A 21220-nucleotide genomic window follows, 5' to 3' on the forward strand; every position below is an offset into this window, starting at 1 on the left:
ATGCCTTTATAAAACATTTTTTCTTTTTTAATAATTCTTGTATTATTTCTCTAGGTCCTTTATGCTCAAGAATAAACAAAACAAAAAAACCTTTTCAAGTTCCTAGTGTCACCTGTGTCAAAACTGCATCTAGAACACAGTTTATATATAAATCTTACGAGTCTGAGTTTTGGAGCATGGAGGCAGTGCGCCTTAATGTGGCAAAGCATTGTTGTATTAACTTGACTAAGATTGAAGGCTAAGTGAGAGATTGAAGGGTTAACACCATTCATTGAGCACCTATAGAGCCAGTGACTTTAATTAACTTAAGCAGTTAATTTCTTTCTTTTTTTTTTAAGGCTGCTGCTTTCACGGAATTTACATCCTACTGAAGTGAGCAAAGTAACAAATAAAAACACTTCAGTTAGTGTTAAGTGTGTGTAAAGGCAGCAAAGCAATATCATGAGATGGTGCTGGAAGCAGGAAACCATTTTAGAATGGGACAGGGGAAGCAACTCAGGGGTGTTGATATTTGGGTTATGACCTGAATACAAATGCCTGGGAGGAGGCAAATATATCACTGAAAATGTCTAGTACGTGTGTCCTGAGAAAAAACAAACTTGGCATGTTGGAGAAACAACTGTTCGATGTGTCTACAAAATTGCAAGAGAGTTGGAGTGGTAGGAGATACTGAGCTCAGAGGGGCAAGGAATGGCAGCTGCTAATGTAGTGTTTTGTAAGCCATGGTAAGGAGTTTGAATTTGTAAGTGTAAATGACAGCCATTCAGCTGATTTCCTTTTCTTAAGAAATCACTTGTTGCTATGTAGAGAGTGAATTGAAGAGCCCTAGCCTGTTTGGCCCAGTGGATAGGGTTTGGCTCAGTGGAGAGAGCATCGGCCTGGGAATCAAAGGTTCCGGGTTCAATTCTGGTCAAGGGCACTATCTGGTTGGGTTGCAGGCTCCTCCGGGCCTGGGCCCTCAGGGCACATGCAGGAGGCAACTAGATCAATGTGTTTCTCTCACATGGATATTTCTCTCTCCTTCATGCTTTCTTCCATTCTAAAAATCAGTGGGAAAATATCCTCCGGTGAGGATTTAAAAAAAAAAGTCAATTGAAGGGACTACTTTAGTCTAGGTGAGATTTAATGGTTGGACTAAGATGGTGTCAATACAGTGATAACTAACACAATACAAAATAGCTATTGAATTAGGAGCTACTAGGCCTTTCAGTTGATGAAAGGACCACAGTCATAGGAAATGCATAGATTTGTGAACAATCAACTAAGATACAGAAGGATCCAAAGATTAAATTTAAAATGTGAGAAAGTTTATTTTCCTTGATAGATTTTTCTAACTTCAGTTAGTGGGATTCAAGTCTGGCCCTCTTGAGTTTCCATTTTCTTTCGTCCTAACCCCCATCCCTGTGGTAATGGCCAGAAAATTATCTATCCTTCCACAGTAAATAACTCTGTCAGCAACTGTTCACATGGAACTGCCATAAAATATTTATTCACAGCACATAGCCCAAACACTGTTTCTCCCATGGAATTATCTGGTTTCTTGTCAGTTTTATTTTGCAATTTGTACAGTTGGCAAGCACTCTTGTAGCAAAGTAGAAAGAAATTAGCTTTATAATTGACCTGAGCTGTGCTTCCTTAAATGTGCTTTGATTATTCAATATGTGTTATTGCCAATATTCATGTGTGGGTGCCTGAGCCATCACTGTAATACTGGTTTGGAATTAAAGACAGTAGGAGGAGGTAGCTCCAAAACTGCCAGGCAAGAAGGATATGCATAGAAAAGTGAGAGAAAATATCACATTCAGTGAGTCTGTAAGTCAGAATTGCAAAACATGAAACAAGAGCAGAATTAATGCTAAATAAAATAACTTTAAACTTTTTGTTGCAATATGACACTTTGTTTTCTTCTAGTGACTGGTATGAATCCTCTCTCTCCTTATTTAAATGTGGATCCACGGTATCTCGTGCAGGTAAGATTAAGACTAGTCCTTTTATGGTTTTACTAGTTAGGTGCTTACCATTTTAAATGTTAGGTATTTATGCTGACCTGATCTATATGTACTTTTGGAGGCACCAGTTCTCTGGTATCTAGTCACCCTTTTTTCTCATAAACCCTAGGAATTTGGCTTGCAACTTCACCCTGACATCAGTTGATTAAATCTCTTTAAAGGGTTTTGGGGTTTGGTTTTTTCCCCCATATTTTTTAAATTGTGGTAAAATAACACTAACAAAATTTGCTATATAACTTTTTAAGTGTTATGTTCACTGTTACTAAATACATTTGTACAGCCATCACCACCTACCATATCCATAAGTCTTTCATCTCGTAAAAAAGGAAACTCTATACAGTAGTCCCCCCTTTCCCGCAGTTTCACTTTCTGTGGTTTCAATTACCCATGATTAACTTTGCTCTGAAAGTTAAATTTTAAAATTCCAGAAATAAACAATTCATAAATTTTAAATCACATGCCATGCTGAATAGTGATGAAATCTCCTGCTTCATAAAGCACAGGACATAAATCATCCCTTTGTTCAGCAGATCGACACTATCTATGCTACCTCCTCTTAGTCACTTAGTAGCCTTTTCTGTTATCAGAGAGAGAGAAAGACCCACCACATTCACATAACTTAATACAGTATATTGTTAAAATTGTTCTGTTGTATTAGGAGTTATTGCTGTTAATCCCTTACTGTGCCTAATTTATAAATTAAACTGTCATAAGTACAGCATGTATAGAGTTCAGTACTATTCTCAGTTTCAGGCATCCACTGGGGGGTCTTGGAACATATCACCCATGGATAAGGGAGGACTAGTGTACCCATTACAAAATAACTCCTCGTTCCACCCTCCCCCAACCCCTGACAATCACCCTTCTGTCTCTGATTCTTTATACTCTAAATATCTCAAATAAATGGAATGTATAGTAGTTGTCTTTTTGTGACTGGCTTATTTTATTTAGCATCTCATTCCATTGAATAATATTACATTTTGCTTATCCCATTCATCTGTCCATGACACTTGTATTGCTTCCATGTTTTAGCTATTGCGAATAATGCTGCTATACACATGATGTACAAATATAAATACCTCTTTCAGACCCTTCTTTTAATATTTTTTTGCTATATAGCCAGAAGTGGAATTGCAGCATCATATTGTAATCTGTTATTTTCTGAAAATTTGCCATATTGTGTTCCACAGCAGATATGCTATTTTACATTCCCACCAACAGTGTTCAAGGGCTCCAATTTCTCTATATCCTACCAACACTTGTTATTTTCTGGGTTTGTTTGTTTTTTTTTAATATATTTTATTGATTTTTTACAGAGAGGAAGAGAGGGATAGAGAGTTAGAAACATCGATGAGAGAGAAACATCGATCAGCTGCCTCCTGCACACCCCCTACTGGGGATGTGCCCGCAACCAAAGTACATGCCCTTGACCGGAATCGAACCTGGGACCTTTCAGTCCGCAGGCTGATGCTCTATCCACTGAGCCAAACCGGTTTCAGCTGGGTTTGTTTTTTTATTATAGCTATCCTAATGAGTATGAGGTAGCGACTCATTGTAGTTTTGATTTGCATTTATATCTCCTGTGGAAAAACGTCTGTTCAAGTCCTTTGTCCACATTTAAATTGGTTCTTTTTTGTTGAGTTTTCTATATATTCTGAATATCATGTCCCCTTATCAAATGCATGATTTAAAAATATTTTGTTCCGCCCTAGCTGGTTTGGCTCCATTGACAGAGCATCGGCCTGCGGACTGAAGGATCTTGGGTTGGATTCTAATCAAGGGCACATGCCCAAGTTGCAGCTTGATCTCCAGTAGGGGGGCATGCAGAAGGCAGCCGATCAATGATTCTTATCATTGATGTTTCTATTTCTCTCTCCCTCTCCCTTCCTCTCTGAAATCAATAAAAATATATTTTTATATATGTACTAGAAGCCCGTTTGCACGAAGATTCGTGCAAGACATTCATTCACCTGGCTGCCTGCACCAGTTTTCCACTGGCACGGGGCGGGGGGGGGGGGGGGGGGGGACTCAGGCCTTGGCTCTGGCCACCGTCTTCCGCTTTCTTTCAGGGTTGGGGCTTGGCCCCGGGCGGCGGCGGCGCGGGGCAGGCGCTGCCCACCCCGCGCCGCCAGCAGCAATCTGGGCACCTCCCGCTGGCCTGGTTCCATCAGCAGCTCAGCATTTGGAGCGGTGGGAGGCCCCGCCCCTCCCGCCGGCCAGGTTCCATCAGCCGCTCAGCGATAGGGGTGGGGCAGCGCGTGGGGGGCTCCATCTTGGTTAATTTGCATAGCGCCCTGATTGGCTGTGGGCATAGCGAAGGTACGGTCAATTAGCATGTTGCCCTTTTATTAGGTAGGATCGTTCTATTCTGTGTGTTGCCCTTTCACTCTGGTAATAATTGTTTTTGGTGCACAAAATTTTTAAATTTGCATGAAAGCCAATTTTTCTATTTTTCCTTTTGTCTCCTATGCTTTTGGTACCAAGATACAATTGTCAAATCCAATGTCATAAAGCTTTTCTACTCTTTTCTTCTAAGAGTTTTATCGTTTTAGGTCTTACATTTAGGTCTTTGATCTATCTTGAGTTAATTTTTGTATACGTTGTTACATAAAAGTCCAGCTTCACTTTTTCTTGTGGATATCCAGTTTTATCTTTTCCCCATGGAATAGTTTTGGCCCTTGTTGAAAAACATTTGACCACATATGTGAGGGTTTATTTCTGGGTTCTTTATTTGTAAGTTTTGATATCAGGTAGTAAGAGTCCACCAGCATTGTTCATTTTCAATATTGTTTTGGCTGTTAGGGATTCACTGAAATTCCATATGAATTTTAGGATGAGTTTTCCTATTTCTGCAAAAACATCATTGGTATTTTGATAGGCATTACATTTAATCTTTTGATTGCTTTGGGTAGTGTCTTCCAGTCGATAAACATGGGATATGTTTTCCATTTACTTATGTCTTTAATAAGTATTTTATTTTATAATAAAATTGTTTTCATAATTCCTTTTTCAGATTGTTCATTGTTAGTAGGTAGAAATTGTCTGATTTTTGTGTGACTTTATATCCTGTTACTTAGCTGAATTCATGTTTTAGTCCTAACAGATTGGACCATCCTGCATTCCAGGAACAAATCCCACTTGGTTGTGGTGTATGATTCTTTTAATATGCTGCTGAATTTGGTTTTCTAGTATTTTGTTGAGGATTTTGCATCCGTGTTCATAAAAGCAATATTGCGCTGTGGTTTTCTTATAGTGTCTTTGTCTGGCTTTGTTTTCAGGGTAATGCTGGCCTCATACAAAGAGTTATGAAGTGTTCCAGGTATTTTCCTGCACTTCCGTTTTTTGGAAAAATTTGAGAAAGATTGTTGTTCTTTAAAAGTTTGGTAGAGTTCACCAAACTCTAGGTGAAGCTATCGGGTCTGGGGAGGCCTTTGCTTTGCTTTACTTTTTATGAGATTTTGTTACTGATTCAATCACTTACTAGTTATAGGTCTATCCAGATTTTCAATTTCTTGATGAGTTTTGTGTATCTAGGAATTTGTACATTTCATCAAGCTCATCCCAGTTTTTGGCATACAATTGTTCATAGGATTTATAATCCATTTTAATTATGTAAAATTGATAACGATGTCCTCACCTTTGTTTCTGATTTTAGTAATTTGAGTCTTCACTTTTTTTCTTAATCCATTTAGCTAAAAATGTTTAAAAGAAGCAACTTTGGGTTTCATTGATTTTTCTGTTTCCTTATTCTTTACTAGAGGCCCGGTGCACAAAATTCGTGCACTTGGGGGGTGGGGGGGGACTCTCTCAGCCCGGCCTACGCCCTCTTGCAGTCCGGGAGTCCTGTGACGATCGCCCCACAGAAGGAAGCCCCGCCCACCCACCGCAGTGCCACCGGCCAGGTAGCCCGGGTCTCCCTCTGCAAGGCAATCAGTTGCAGGGCTCTGCAATTGATCGCCCCAAAGAAGTAGGCCCCGCCCACCCAGCCAGGGGTCCGCCATCGATCGCCCCACAGCGGGAGGCCCCACCCACCTGCCGCAGCCTGCTGGTCAGTGGCCTGGTGCCCAGTGCATGTCATAGTGTGGTCGTCCAGATGGTCATTCTGCTGTTTGGCCATTGGGTCGATTTGCATATTACGCTTTCATTATTATAGATTTCATCTATCTCTGTTCTTATGTCCTTTCTGCTAACACTGGGTTTAGTTTTTTCTTTTTCTAATTCTTTAAGTTGTAAAATTACTTATTGATTTGAGATTTTTCTTATTTTTTAATGTAAGCAATTATAGTTATAAATTTCCCCTTAGCAACCTTTTGCTGAGTCTCATAAGTTTTGGTATATTGTGTTTTCTTTTCTACTTATCTTTAAAGTATTTTCTAATTTCCCTTTTTATTTCTATTCTGATCTGTTGATTAAGTGGGTGTTTAATTTTCACAAATTTGTGAATTTTCCCATTTTTTGTTACTGATTTGTAACTCCTTCCGTTGTGGTTGGAAAAGACACTTTTTATGGTATCTTTTATATCTATTGACATTTAATTTGTGGCCTAACATTTGGTCTACTCTGGAAAATGTCCTACATGCACTTGAGAAGAATGTATTGGGTAGAGTGTATGTCTCTTAGATCTAGTAGGTTTATTGTGTTAAGTCCTATATTTCCATATCTTCTATCTGGTATAATGATTGCTATCTATTATTAAGATTGAACTATTGAAAGCTCCAACTATTATCCTACCCAATAATAGACAAATATGCAAATTGACCATACCTCCAACACACCCACAAGCCACGCCCACCATCCAATCAGAGCGAGTATGCAAATTAACCCAAACCAAGATGGCTGCAGCCACAGAGAGCAAGGTTTCCTAGGTAATACAGGAAGTCAAGCTTTCCGCCTGCCCTTGCCACGCCTAAACCTCCACTCAAGCTACAAAGTTTCAATTATGGAAAGTAAACAAATTCAAACAAATGGCGGCAGGATGGAGCTTGAGAGAGCAGGCCAGGGTTGCCGGTGGCAACAGGGGAAGCAAAGCTTTCCGCACACCCTGGCCGGGCCCACCCGCTTAAGGCAACAAAGTTTCAATTATAACCCCAACAGAAATGGCTGCCGGCCTCGGAGGGAGCCCCAGGCTTGGCTCCGCTCCAGGCTACAAAGTTTCAATTGTAGAAGGAAAATAAATTCCAGATACCAGGGCCTCCACTTGCGTTGCCAGGGGGCGTGGCCGGCCTGCAAACCACCACAGGCCACTCGCTCAGGCCGCCCCACGCCCCAAGGGAACCCCAACCTGATCCGGGACACCCTTCAGGGCAAACCAGCTGGCCCCCACCCCTGTACCAGGCCTCTATCCTATCTAATAAAAGAGTAATATGCAAATTGATCATCACTGCAACACACAATATAACTGCCCCCATGTGGTAAAGATCCTGCCCCCATGTGGACACAAGATGGCCACCACAAGATGGCCAGCAGGAGAGGGCAGTTGGGAGGCACCCGGCCTGCAAGGGAGGGCAGTTGAGAAGGACCAGGCCTGCAAGGGAGGGCAGTTGGAGGTGATCAACCCTGCAGGAGAGGGCACTTAGGGGTGACCAGACCGGCAGAGGAGGGAAGTTGGGGGTAAACAGGCTGGCAGCAGAGTGGTTAGGGGGTGATCAGGCTGGCAGGCAGAAGTGGTTAGGGGCAATCAGGAAGGCAGGCAGGCAAGCAGTTGGGAGCCAGCAGTCCTGAATTGTGAGAGGGATGTCTGACTGCCCATTTAGGCCCGATCCCACTCTCTTTAGGCCCACTGGCATCAGGCCTAAACGGGCAGTCAGACATCCCTCGAGGGGTCCCATATTAGAGAGGTTACAGGCTGAGGGACAACCCCCCTCCGTGCACGAATTTCGTGCACTGGGCCTCTAGTTATTGTAGAATTTTTTATATCTACCTTTAATTCTGTCACTTTTTACTTAATATTTTTTGATGTAAGTAAATGTTTATGATTGTTATATCTTCTTGCTGTATCAAACCTTTTATTAACATACTAGAGGCCTGATGCACGAAATTCATGCAAGGGTAGGCCCTCGCAGCCGCCCCTGCTGCTGCCTCAGCCCTCGCAGCCCCAGCTTCGTCCAGAAGGTTGTCCAGATGGTCATTCCACTGTTTGGTCATTCGGTCAATTTACATATTACGCTTTTATTATTATACAATGTACTACCTTGTCTTTTGTAACCTTTTTCTATTTAAAGTCTATATTTTCTGATATTAGAATAGCCACCCTGCTCTCTTTCAGTTATTATTTGCATAGAATGACTTCTTCCTTCTTTTGACTTTCAGTCTTTTTGTGTCTTTGAATTTAAAGTGAATCTCTTGTAGACAACATATAGGTGGATCATGTTTTTTTAATCCAGTGTGCCAATCTCTGTCTTTTGGTTAGAGAGCTAATCCGTTTACTTTAAAAGTGATTGCTGGTAAGGAGAGATTTTTGTCATTTTCCTATTTTCTTTTTTTTCATTGTTAATAAATCATTATTTAAAGTTCAGATTATTATAATTGTTTCTCCTCCCCCCCCCATATCTCCTCTCCTCCCAGTTCCCACCTTTCCCTCTTCCCTTACCTCCCCCCCTTGCTATCCTTATCCATAGGTGTATGATATTGTCCAGTCTCTTCCCATACCCCCCACACAGACACCCCCTTCCCCTGAGAATTATCAGTCCACTCCCATTCTATGCCCCTGATTCTATTATGTTCATCAGTCTATTCTGTTCTTCAGATTTTTAATTCACTTGACTTTTAGATTCACTTGTTGATAGGTATGTATTTGTTGTTCATAATTTTTATCTTTACTTTTTTCTTCTTTTTCCTCCTTTTAAATAATACCTTTCAGCATTTCATGTAATACTGGTTTGGTGGTGATGAATTCCTTTAGCTTTTTCTTATCTGTGAAGCTCTTTATTTGCCCTTCAATTCTGAATGATAACTTTGCTAGGTAGAGTAGTCTTGGTTGTAGATTCTTACTATTCATCACTTGGAATATTTCTTGCTATTCCCGTCTGGCCTGCATAGTTTCTGTTGAGAAATCAGCTGATAATCGTATGGGTGTTCCCTTGTAAGTAACTAACTGTTTTTCTCTTGCTGCTTGTAAGATTCTCTCTTTGTCTTTTGCCCTTGGCATTTTAATTATGATGTGTCTTGGTGTGGTCCTCTTTGGATTCCTTTTGTTTGGGGTTCTGTGCGCTTCCTGGACTTGTAAGTCTATATCTTTTACCAGATGGGGGAAGTTTTCGGTCATTATTTCTTCAAATAGGTTTTCAGTATCTTGTTCTCTCTCTTCTTCTGGCACCCCATAAATTTGGATGCTGGTATGCTTGAAGTTGTCCCAGAGGCTTCTTACACTATCTTCTACTTTCTGAATTCTCTTCTCTTCTTGCTTTTCTGGAGGCGTGTCCTTTGCTTCTTTGTATTCCAAATCTTTGGCTTGATTCTTGCGTTCCTCTAGTCTGCTGCTGGGTCTCTGTATAATATTTTTTATTTCAGTCAGTGTATGTTTCATTTCTAGTTGGACCTTTTTCATATCCTCGAGGGTCTCATTAAATTTATCAGCTTTTTCCATGAAATTCTTGAAAAACCTTATAACCGTGGTTTTGAACTCTATGTCCAGTCATTTGTTCTCCTCCATTTCTTTTGTTTGGGATCTGTTTCCTTGCTTCCTCATTTTCATTTTTGCTGCTTCCCTGAGTTGGTAGGGTAGCTTTGTTTCCTATTGTGTCCTATTGGTTCAACAGGTCAGCCTCCCAGTTACCTGAGGTGGACGCTCTTGGTGCACCCCTTTTTAGACTGTGTGTAAAGCCTTGTTGTAGTTAAGTCTTGATTGTTGTTGGTGTCACTGGGAGGAATTGACCTTCAGGCCAATTGGCTGTGAGGACCCGTTGTGTCTATAAAGGCAGAATTGCTGTGCTGGAGACATGTTTATGGGCCGGGACTTGTTCCAGTAGGGCTTTGGTGCTCACTGAGTCTGCCTCTTGAATGTGTCCCTTATGCAAGTGGTTGAAGTCTGATGTCGTCTCACACCGACCACTAGATGCCCTCGTTTCTGGATCTCCAATGGGGTGCAGGTCAGCTACTGTCTTGAGGCCACTCAGCAGGAGTTACAGCAAAAACTGCAGTTTTCTCCTCTTTGCTTGAGTGGTTTTGGAGCAGTCTGACTGGAGCTGCAGTTTATTTGGTTAAGCTGCCATAGGGCGGGCCATTTATATGCAAAAGCTGCTGCTTGGAGCCTGGGCGGGTTTGTAGAATGTGCGGGGCGGGTCTCAGGGCGTCACTAGGCTAGGGTGTGGCAAACAGCAATGGCTGCTAGTCTGCCTTTTCTGCCTTTCCCGTTTCCAAGTCCCTGCGTCCCATGCTTCAGCGCAGTAAACACTGATTGCTGGGCGCACCTCTGCAAGAAAGTCACTCTCACTTTCCGACACGATGGCCGAGAGTCCAGCTTCTCCCCGTAGGTGTCTGGGTCCCCCGTGCGTCCCCAGAAACTGGATTTCAGAGTGATCGGGAGCTTATCTCCCTTCGGGTTGGAAAAAAAGCCTCTCGTCCCGTCGCCCGCCACCAGCCCGATTCACGCGCCTCCGTACCTCAGCCCTTTCGCGTTTGTTCTTTCTTTTTCCTTCTTAGTTGTAAATCTACCATTCAGCCAGCTTTTCTGTGGTTCTGGGTGGTAGACGCTTTGTCTTTTAGTTGTATTTTTGAAATTGTGCGCGGCGGCAGTTTAGTTGTTTAACGTTGCCGCCATCTTGGTTCCTTCCTATTTGTTTTCTATATGCCTTCTATCTTTTTGTCCCTCCGTTTGTGTTTATTTGATATTTTTTTTTGTAGTGAAATATTTTCTCATTTTCTTTTGTATATAATCCATGGTGTGTGTGTGTATTTTGTGTATGTGTGTGGTTACCCTGGAGATTGCATTTAACATCCTAAAGTTATAACACTAATTTGAATTTTTTAAATACATTTGTGTGGGTTTTTTTAGTATAGTTTTATTGATTTCAGAGAGGAAGGAAGAGGGAGAGAGAGAGATAGAAACATCAATGATTAGAGAGAATCATTCATAGGCCGCCTCCTGCAAGCCCACCTCGGGGAATTGAGCCCACAACCTGGGCATGTGCCCTTGACCAGAATCGAACCTGGGACCTTTCAGTTTGCAGGCCAACACTCTTTCCACTGAGCCAAACCAGCTAGGGCACTAATTTGAATTTATACCAGCTTAACTTCAATAACATACAAAAATGCTTCTCCTTTATTGCTCTGTCTGCCACCATTTAATTATCAGTGTCACAAAATTATATCTTCATACATTGTGTCCCCCAAAACATCTAATAATTGTTTTAAATGCTTTACTCTTTAAAATTGTGTAAAAAACAAAATGTGGAGTGGCAAATCAAAAGTATAATAACACTAACTTTTATAATTGCCGTATGTATTTTCCTTTACTGAGATCGTGTCTTCATAAAACTTCAAGTTACTGTCTAGTATCCTTTCTTTTCTCTCTTTTTTTTTGTTTTTAAGATTTTTGAATTGCTTTTTAGAGAAAGAATAAGGGAAACCTGCATGTTCCTGACTTGGGAATCAAACTGGCAACTTTTCAATGCATGGGATGACGCCCAACCAACTGAGCCATACAGACCAGGGCTGTTTTACTCCTTTGATCATATCTTTCAGGGCTGGTCTAGTGGTCATGAACTCCCTCAGCTTTTGTTTATCTGGTAATGACTCCCTCACTTTTGAAGGACAGTTCTAGTAGATATAGGATTCTTGGTTGACATTATTTTCTCATAGCACTTTAAATACATTGGTCCATGGTCTTGTGACCTGTAAAGTTTCTCTTGAGAAATCTGCTGGTAATTTTACTGAGGACCCCTTATATGTGCTGAGTTGCTTCTCTTACTGCTTTCAACATTCTCTTCTTGTTTGGGGCTTTTAAAAGTTTGATTTTAATGTGCCTCAAGGTGGGTCTCTGAAATTATCTTGATGTTCATTGAGCTCCTGGGATGTTCATATTCATCTCTTCAAATTTGGGAAGTTTTCAGTCATTAAATATTCTACCTCTTTATTGATTTGATATTTCCATTTTGTTTGTACATTGTTTTGACTTTTTCCACATCTCCTTTAGTTTTTAGAGCTTCTCTAAATACAATTGTTTTTGAAGTGTTTGCCTAGTAGATTCTCCACCAGGTTATTTTCAGGGACATATCTGTTGATTCTTTTTTTTTTTCCTTTGAATGGGCCATACTTTCCTGTTTCTTCTGTATGCCTTGTGATTTTGTTGTTAAAAACTGGATATCCTGGGAATCAGATTCATTCCCTTCCCCAAGTTTTGCTTTTCTGTTATCTGTTCTGAGGACCAGCCTGAGGTGTAAACTTAAGCTCTTCTCAGTTCTTTTCTGAGCCTGTTCTTTTTTCTGGGCATGTCACTTTTTAGTTTTTTCTTTATATGCAGTTGCTTTTGAATATCCTAGTCTTTAATGTCTGGCTCCCAAAGGAAGAAAAAGCAAAATCAAGGGGACCAGCTCTCCTTTAAATCCCCAGGAAGTCACTTAGCAATAGGTGTGGCATGCAACAACATTGGCGGTCCTCTTCTTCTTTGTCTGCACCTCTATGATCATAGCAGCAGTCACTGATCAGAGCAAAGATTTATTTTTTAAAGTAACAAGGAATTAATTTAAATTGTATTCCATCTTCAACAAAATGAAAAGACAAACCACTGAATTGGAGAACATGTATCACCGATGTATCTGGTAGGGAATTAATATCCAAAATTTATAAGAACTTATAAAATTCAACACCAAAAACCAATCTAATTAAAATATGGTTAAAGGACCTAAATAGACACTTCTCCAAAGAGGACATACAGCTGGCCAGTAGACATATAAAAAGCTGCACAAAAGCCACAGTGAGATATCATCACCTCACACCTGTCAGAATGGCTATCCTCAATAAATCAGTAAATAAGTGTTGGTGAGGATGTGAAGGAAAGGGAACCCTTGTGTACTGTTAGTGGGTATGCAGATTGGTACAGCCACTATGGAAAGCAAAATGGAGTTACCTCAAAACATTAAAAATGGCCCTAATCGATCTGGCTCATGGATAGAGTGTTGGCCTGCAGACTAAAGGGTCCTGGGTTCGATTCCGGTCAAGGGCACATGCCCGGGTTGTGGACTCAATTCCCAGTAGGAGGTATGCAAGAGGCAGCTGATCAATGATTCTCTCTCATCATTGATGTTTCTCTCTCTCTCCCCACTTTCCCTTCCTCTCTGAAATCAGTACAAATATATTTTTAAAAATAATTAAAAATGGCCCTAGCCAGTTTGGCTCAGTGGATAGAGTGTGGGCCTATAGATCAAAGGGTCCTGGATTCAATTCCAGTGAAGAGCACGTACCTCAGTTGCAGGTTCCTGCTTGGGCTGTGGTCAGGATGCGTGCAGGAGGCAACCATTCGATTTGTTTCTCTCACATCGATACTCATCTTTGTCTTTCCCTCTAAAAATTAATGGAAAAATATCCTCAGGTGAGTTTTAAACACACGTACGTGCGCGCGCGCGCGCACACACACACACACACAGAACTGCCTTATGACCCAGCAGTTCCACTTCTGGGAATTTATCTGAAGAAACCCAAAACACTAATTTGAAAGAATATATGCCTCCCTATGTTCATTGCAGCATTATTTATAATAGCCAAGATTTGGAAGCAGCCCAAGTGTCCATCAGTAGATGAGTGGGTATAACCACTATGGTACATTTGCACAGTGGAATACTGCTCACCCGTAAAAAGGAAGAAAAGTTTACCCTTTGCAACAGCATGGATGGACCTGGAGAACATCATGCTAAGTGAAATAAGCCATTCAGTAAAAGACAGGTACCATATGATTTTACTCATATGTGGAATTTAATGAACAAACTGATCTAACAAGCAAAATAGAGACAGACTTAGATAGCAAGTAGATAGCTCTGGTGCTTAGGGGATTGAGCAAAAAAAAAAAAAAAAAGGAACTTGTGGACATGGAAAACTGTGGTGATTGCATTGAGGGAAGAAGGGATGTAAGCGTATAGGAAGGACAAATGGAGATAGAAAAAATAAAATAAAAATAAATAGCATTCCAGTAAAAATATTGGCATGATTTGTTATTCTCTATAATAAAAGCGTAGTATGCAAATTGTCCCCTCAACCAGAAGTTCTTCTGGGAGTTCGACCAGGGGAAGGGAGGGAGTACCCAGCTGGCAGCCCCTGGGGACCCTACCAGTGCACAAATGGCCTACAGTAAAGTTATAAGAAACCATTAATATTAAGTTAAACACAAATGAAGTATAACCTGGGAATCTTTAAATGAAATCTTAAATCTTTACATGTTTAAGAAAAATGTACTTAATTACTTGAGTTTATTTTATTAGATCAGATTATATTTTTCAGAAGTCTATGCATAAACACTTGAAATTAGGGTTATACATTTTAAGGTTTACACGTTGGCCTCAGTATTCTTTTGTTTTGGGTTTCGTTTTGCTCTTTCCTTTTTAATCCTCACCTAAGGACATGCTTAGAAAGAGAGAAGCATTGATCGCTGCCTCCCGTATACTCCCCCACTGGGGATCAAGCCCACAAACCAGATATGTGCCGTGACTGGGAATCGAACCAGCAACCTTTTGGTGCTCAGGATGATGCTCAAACAAGCCACTCAAACCAAGCTGTTTTGGTTGTTTGGGTTTTTTATTAGGATATTGGATTAAACTGATAAAGAAACGTCAAAGAGTTTTGTTAGATATCTCAGGAATGCGAGGTTGATTTAACATTTAAAAATCATAGTACTGTGCCATATCAGTAAAGAAACTACATGATTAGCTCAATAGATGTAGAAAAGGCATTTGACCAAATTCAACATTCCGTTGTGATTTAAAAAAATAAATAAACTAGGAATAAAGGGGAATGTCTTCAATCTTCTATATCAAAATTTCCAAAGCTATGGGACTGGGTGGAGGTGGACAAAGGGATGGGGGTTGGAATGGGGACATCTGTAATAGTGTCAACAATAAAAATGAAGTTTAAAAAAAATTCAAAAGAGAGAGAACTCATGCGGGGAAAAAAATTCAAAACTAACATGGTGCTGAAACCGGTTTGGCTCAGTGGATAGAGCGTCGGCCTGTGGACTGAAGGGTCCCAGGTTCGATTCCAGTCAAGGGCATGCATGTACCTTGGTTGCGGGCACATCCCCATTGGGGGTGTGCAGGAGGCAGCTGATAGATGTTTCTCTCATCGATGTTTCTAACTCTCTGTCCCTCTCCCTTCCTCTCCGTAAAAAATCAATAATAAAATATATTAAAAAAAAACAAACATGGTGAAAATCTCAATATGTTCCCACTAATAAGGAACAAGACAAGGATGCCCACTCTCTTCACTTCTCTTCAGCATTGTCTTACCAGGGCAATTAGGCAAGAGAATGACTGGCATCCAGATTGATAAAGGAAAAAGTAAAACTGTCTATTTTAAGGTATCATGATCTTATGTATCGAAAATCCTAAAGGTCCAGCCAGCATGGCTCTGTTTGAGCGTCAACCTATGAACCAGGAAGTCATGATTCGATTCCCAGTCAGGGCACATGCCTAGGATGCAGGCTTGACCCCCAGTAGGGGGCATGCAAGAGCAACTGATCAATGATTCTCTCTCATCATTGATGTTTCTCTATCTCTCTTCCTCACTGAAATCAATAAAAATATATTTTTTTAAAAAAGAAAATCCTAAGGAGACCACAAAAAACTTAGTTTTAATTTAGAATTTCAGCCAAGTAGAATGACACAAGATCAGTATACCTAATTAATTATATTTCTATATAATAGCAGTGGACACCACAAAAATAAAAGTGCAAAACAATTCCATGTACAATGACATCAAAAAGAATAGCCGTAGCCAGTTTGACTCAGTTGATAGAGCATCGGCCTGTGGACTGAAGGGTCCCAGGTTCGATTCCGGTCGAGGGCATGTACCTTGGTTGCGGGCACATCCCCAGTGGAGGGTGTGCAGGAGGCAGCTGATTGATGTTTCTCTCTCATCGATGTTTCTAACTCTCTATCCCTCTCATTTCCTCTCTGTAAAAAATCAATATAATATGTCTTTTAAAAAAAATAAAATATGTAGGACTAAATTCAATAAAAATCCAAAATTTGTACTTTAAAAACTTAAGACAAATAAATTGAAGGTATTCCAGTTTCTTGGAAGGTTTGATATTGTTAGAATAACAATAATTTCCAAATCAACCTGCAGATTCAACAGATGCTATCAAAATCTCAGCATGATTTTTTGCAGAAATTGGCTGATTTTAAAATACATATGAAAATACAAAGGATACAAAATAGCCAATAAAGAAGAGCAAATTGGGGCACTCACACATCCCAATTTCAAAACTGATTCCCAAGCTACAGTAATTAAGACATTGTGGTGCTGGCACAAGGATAGCTCTGTATATAGAGCAACAAAATAAAATTGAAAGGCCAGAAATAAAATCTTCACATTTATAGTCAGTAGGTTTTCAACAAGGGTATGAAGACAATTAAGTAGGGAAAAATTGGTAATCATATTTTTATAGAAACTAAGAGCTTTAATTTCATGGATTCCTCCTCCACCCCAAATTAATATAATTTGACCAGCATCTCCTCCCTCAAAATCTTTGAAAAGTTTTGTTGTTTGGAACAGTACTTCTTTAAATCCTCACCTGAGGACATGTTTGTTTGTTTGTTTGTTTTAGAAAGAAAGAGAAATGTTGATGTGAGAGAGAAACATCAATCCGTTGCTTCCTGCATGCAACCCAACTAGGGATCAAACCAAAGACCTTTCGGTGTACAGGATGAGGTTCCAACCAACTGAGCCATACCGGCTAGGGTGAAACAGTACATTTTTACTAACTTTAAAAGCCCCAGTGACAAGTAACAAGTAACCATCACATTATTTTCAAGTCACTGTATATGAATGAAGTATATTTGCTTTCAATCCTCATAGTCTTTTTAGTATAGTTGCCCCTAACAAAGAGTGAGTTGGTAATGACATGCACTTGACTTACTAATGTTCATCATAGCCATTTTTTAAAATTTCCTATTTTTAAGTAGTGACTCATTTTTTTCCTGAAAGATAACTACTTACCTCATCAAATCAAATGTCACATTTCGAAAAACCTCAAACCAGAAGCATAATTTAAAATTAAGTCATTAATTTTAAATTCAGGAAGCATCCAAAATTTACAAAACTATAACAATAAAAGTGTGATATGCTAATTAGACCGGACAGCCAAACATCCTTCCTGACAAAGCCATGGCAGCTGCGAGGGCCGAGGGCAGGCAGCCGAGGCGGCAGGGTGATGGGGGCACCTTCCCCTGATTGGCCCAGTCGCCTCCCACAAACGGAGGCCAGACTGTGGCTTAGGACATCCCCTGAGGGATCCCAGACTGTGAGAGGGGGCAGGCTGGACTGAAGGACACCCCCCTCTCCAGTCCCCGAATTTTCATGCACTGGGCCTCGAGTGTATGAATATTATTCATGGTATGGCATCTATTCAGTGTGTGCTTATTATTGCCCAGCCAACCATTTCTGTGTGATAAGAGTAGATATGTTTGCTTATTTGTGCAACTTTTGCTGAGAATATATGCATAAGCCAGAAATCAAAAACCAGTACAGAGCTCTGATTTTTCCTAATCAGGAATGCACTTACTAAACAAAGGTCAGCATTTCATAAAGGGACCTGTTAGAGAGTTGCTAAATGTGTAAACTGTCCTTCAGGGGCTTTTTCTAACCATTTTTGTGTGGAAAGCTTGGAAAAAATGTACTGAACGTGTCCTTCATAAGAATGTATTGTATTGCACTATTAATCATATTGTGCTCTTAGAGTAGCATTTCTCAAACTAGGGTTCAGTTCATACCACATTTTGTGTATGCATTTATTGGAAAGAGGGTCTGTAGCTTTCTAAGATTATCAAAGGAATAATGATTAAGGTAATTTTGCCCTTGCATAACTGGTCCAAATTGTTGTGCTTTTATAGTTTCTGCTCATTTTTTTTTAATGATCATTTGGTCTGACACATCATAAAATGGTGTTTGATAGATAGTAGCTATGAAATGAAAGTTATTTTCTCCTTTCAGACTGTTACTCTGTAAATGGTTACTTCTCATAGATTTCACTTTACCTTTTTCTAGGGCTGTTCTTCCTAAACTCTGTTGCACTGTTGCTTCAAATTTATTATTACACTAGAGACCCAGTGCACAAATTTGTGCATGGGGGGGACGGGGGACTGTGGGAAGTTGGCCACTGGCCCCGAGGAGGGAGCCAGCCCTCAGCCCCCCTAGGAAAGGACTTGCATCTGCCACCACCCACCCCTGGTTCCTCATCCCAGCCCCGGGCCCAAAGGCCCTGGCAGGTGGGGAGAGGAGGTGATGGTCACCAGGCTGGGCACAGAAGGAACAGGTGCCGACACCACCATCGGCACCCCGCCTCACCTCTCCTCCTTCCCTCAGTGCTGCACCACTGCGGTGGGCCTGCGGCTCCCAGGGAAGGGAGAGGAAGGGAGCGAGACAAACCCTTGTGTCGAGGGCTGACTTTCATTAGATAGCAGTGAGGGAGCTGCTCTGCTGCGTACAAAACCCCGACCCAGAAGCAGGTCTCTACAAATGGTTTAGCACCAGGGACCAATGGGTGCCAGGGGAAGGGCCCACGGGCGGTTGGCTGTAGGAGTGCACTGACCACCAGGGGGCAGCTCCTGCGTTGAGTGCCCCCTGGTGGTCAGTGCACATCATAGCGACTGGTCGACCAGTCGTTCTGCTGGTTCGGTTGTAATGGTCACTTAGGCTTTTATATATATAGATAAGGCAAATTACATGCAATCTGTAGAATTTACATTGAGAAGCACAGTTCTGAACAAGAGTCCTTCCTAAGAATGAAGGTGCATAACTATATATGTTGTATGTTTCATTTTACTTTTATTTAGGTGTTGCTGTTGTTGCAGACAGATTTATTTTTGTTTAAGTATAGTTAAGTTTTAGTTAATTTAAGATGATACTTCCTGTGAAAAACTACTTTAACAAATTAAAAAACACTCTGCAAGTACTCTGTCCTGAGGGGAACTCAGCTTGGTTTTCATTATTACCCCTTTAGGACACAGATGAGTTTATTTTACCAACTGGAGCTAATAAAACCCGGGGCAGATTTGAACTGGCCTTCTTTACCATTGGAGGATGTTGTATGACAGGTGGGTATAATAAATTTTTAAGTGTTCTTAATCTAAGTAGTCAAAGATGCTTAAAATCAAAAGCAATTAGAATGTTTTACATTTTTTATCTTTCTGTTATATAAAAAATGAAAAAAATCAGAAGTGCAGTTGTTTTTTAAATATAAAGATGTATTATTTGGATGAATTGTTACTATGATTTACTAGGGGCTGCATTTGGGGCAATGAACGGTCTACGGCTAGGATTGAAAGAAACCCAGAACATGGCCTGGTCCAAACCAAGAAACGTACAGTAAGTCTCATGTAATCATCTGATGTGGTAATGTTGAATACTCTACTCTGTTGGCTTGATGAGCAATATCTTGCGATTACAAATGTTGAGGGTATTGATATACTTTTTGGTCACTCTTTTTTTCTTACTCAAAATAAAAGAAACTAAGAAATCGAGTTAGTGACTCTTAAGCTTTTAAAAGGAATGATTTTTGAGCCAGTGTCCCTCAGTCAGCTAGTGCTACCCCAATCTAACTTCTCAGCTATACCTGTTCATTCTGCAGGCCTGTAAAACCTGCTTTTCAAATTGTTGAATGATTAGTATATTATTTGGATTGTTCAGGGGCATCCATAACCATAGGACATGGTAGTGAAGAAATAAAAACCACATAAAAGTAGTTGCTAGATTTGCTATTATTTGACTTGAATTTAACTTCACTTTCCACTTCTGAAATGAAACGCTACAGAAAATTTTAATCAAATTCCTAGAACTTAGAGATAGTTCCAGAAGGAATAAGACAGTTTTCTAAGAAAATTGTTTTGCAGAAAAGGGAAAGTACAATTAAAAAGATCAGAAAGTGTATTCTATATAATAAAAGCCCAGCAACCAAATGGCAGAACGACTGGTCGACCAGTTGCTATGACACGCACTGACCACCAGGGGCAGACGCTCAATGCAGGAGCTGCCCCCTGGTGGTCAGTGCACTCCCACAGTGGGAGCGCCACTCTGCTGACTGGGTTGAGCGATGCTCCCACAGTGGGCCAATCCCCACAGGCCACGTCCCCCACCAGTGCACAAATCCTGTTTACCAGGCTTCTAGTGTAATATATATCTTCACCCAGCTTAAGAAATAAACATGACCAGTCCCTGTTGACATTCCCTTAATATATTGTTTAGTTTTGTATGCTTTTATGCTTTTTATGAGTGAAATCACAGTATACATAATATTCTTTTTTTTTATTATTGAGAGTCTTGTTGGTCTAATTTTTTATTGTTACTGTTTTTTTTTTTAGAGAGAGAGGAGGGGAAAGACATAGAGAGAGAGAGAAACATGTATGAGAGAAGAGCATCATCAATCGGCTGCCTGCTGCAAAGCCCCTACCGGGGAATGATCCCACAACCCGGGCACGTACCTTGACAGGGAATTGAACCAGCAACCTATTGGTTCTGTGTCTATACTCAACCGCTGAGCACACCAGCTGGGCTACATGTATTCTTCAATGGCTCACATTAGAACACTTGAAACTCCATCTTCATTATTTATTGTTTAACCAGCAGATGGCAGCAGGTGTCTGCTAGAATTAGACCTTGGGAAATTGGAAGGTATATTCCTGTTTCTGTGTTGATCGTTGCCCTCGCTTTACTAGCCCAGATTCTTGACTATTCTCATATATATATATATATATATATATATATATATATATATATATATTCTTAATATTTGTTCCTTCAATAATTTTTTTTTTTACTTTTTGTATTGTGGAAAATTTGGAATATATATAAAAGTAGGCAAAATAGTACAGTGAACACTTATGAACCATAACTTACTCTCAACGGCCATCAACCAAGACCAATTGTGTCTCATCTTCTTATCTTCCATATTATTATGAAACTAATTCCCAGTGAAACTGATTCCCAGTGTTCTGTCATTAAATATTAATTTTGAAGATCTAGAAAAGATAACCTTTGTTTTTTAAAACAGTAATAGTAATTTTTAGAGA

At 40.4% G+C, this 21220-nt stretch overlaps 1 protein-coding gene across 2 annotated transcripts in view; it reads left to right on the forward strand.

The window, feature by feature from the left end:
• LOC103292834 (mitochondrial import inner membrane translocase subunit Tim23) overlaps nt 1–21220 on the forward strand; it is a 36046-nt gene that overhangs the window by 1047 nt on the left and 13779 nt on the right. For both annotated transcript variants that reach the window (XM_054729275.1, XM_054729276.1), the window contains exons 2-4: nt 1912–1970; nt 19156–19249; nt 19436–19520. In XM_054729275.1, the coding sequence (XP_054585250.1) occupies nt 1912–1970; nt 19156–19249; nt 19436–19520 (238 nt within the window). The remainder of the gene's footprint in view (nt 1–1911; nt 1971–19155; nt 19250–19435; nt 19521–21220) is intronic.

This window comes from Eptesicus fuscus, chromosome 17 (assembly GCF_027574615.1).
Source record: "Eptesicus fuscus isolate TK198812 chromosome 17, DD_ASM_mEF_20220401, whole genome shotgun sequence".
Lineage (NCBI taxonomy): Eukaryota > Metazoa > Chordata > Mammalia > Chiroptera > Vespertilionidae > Eptesicus > Eptesicus fuscus.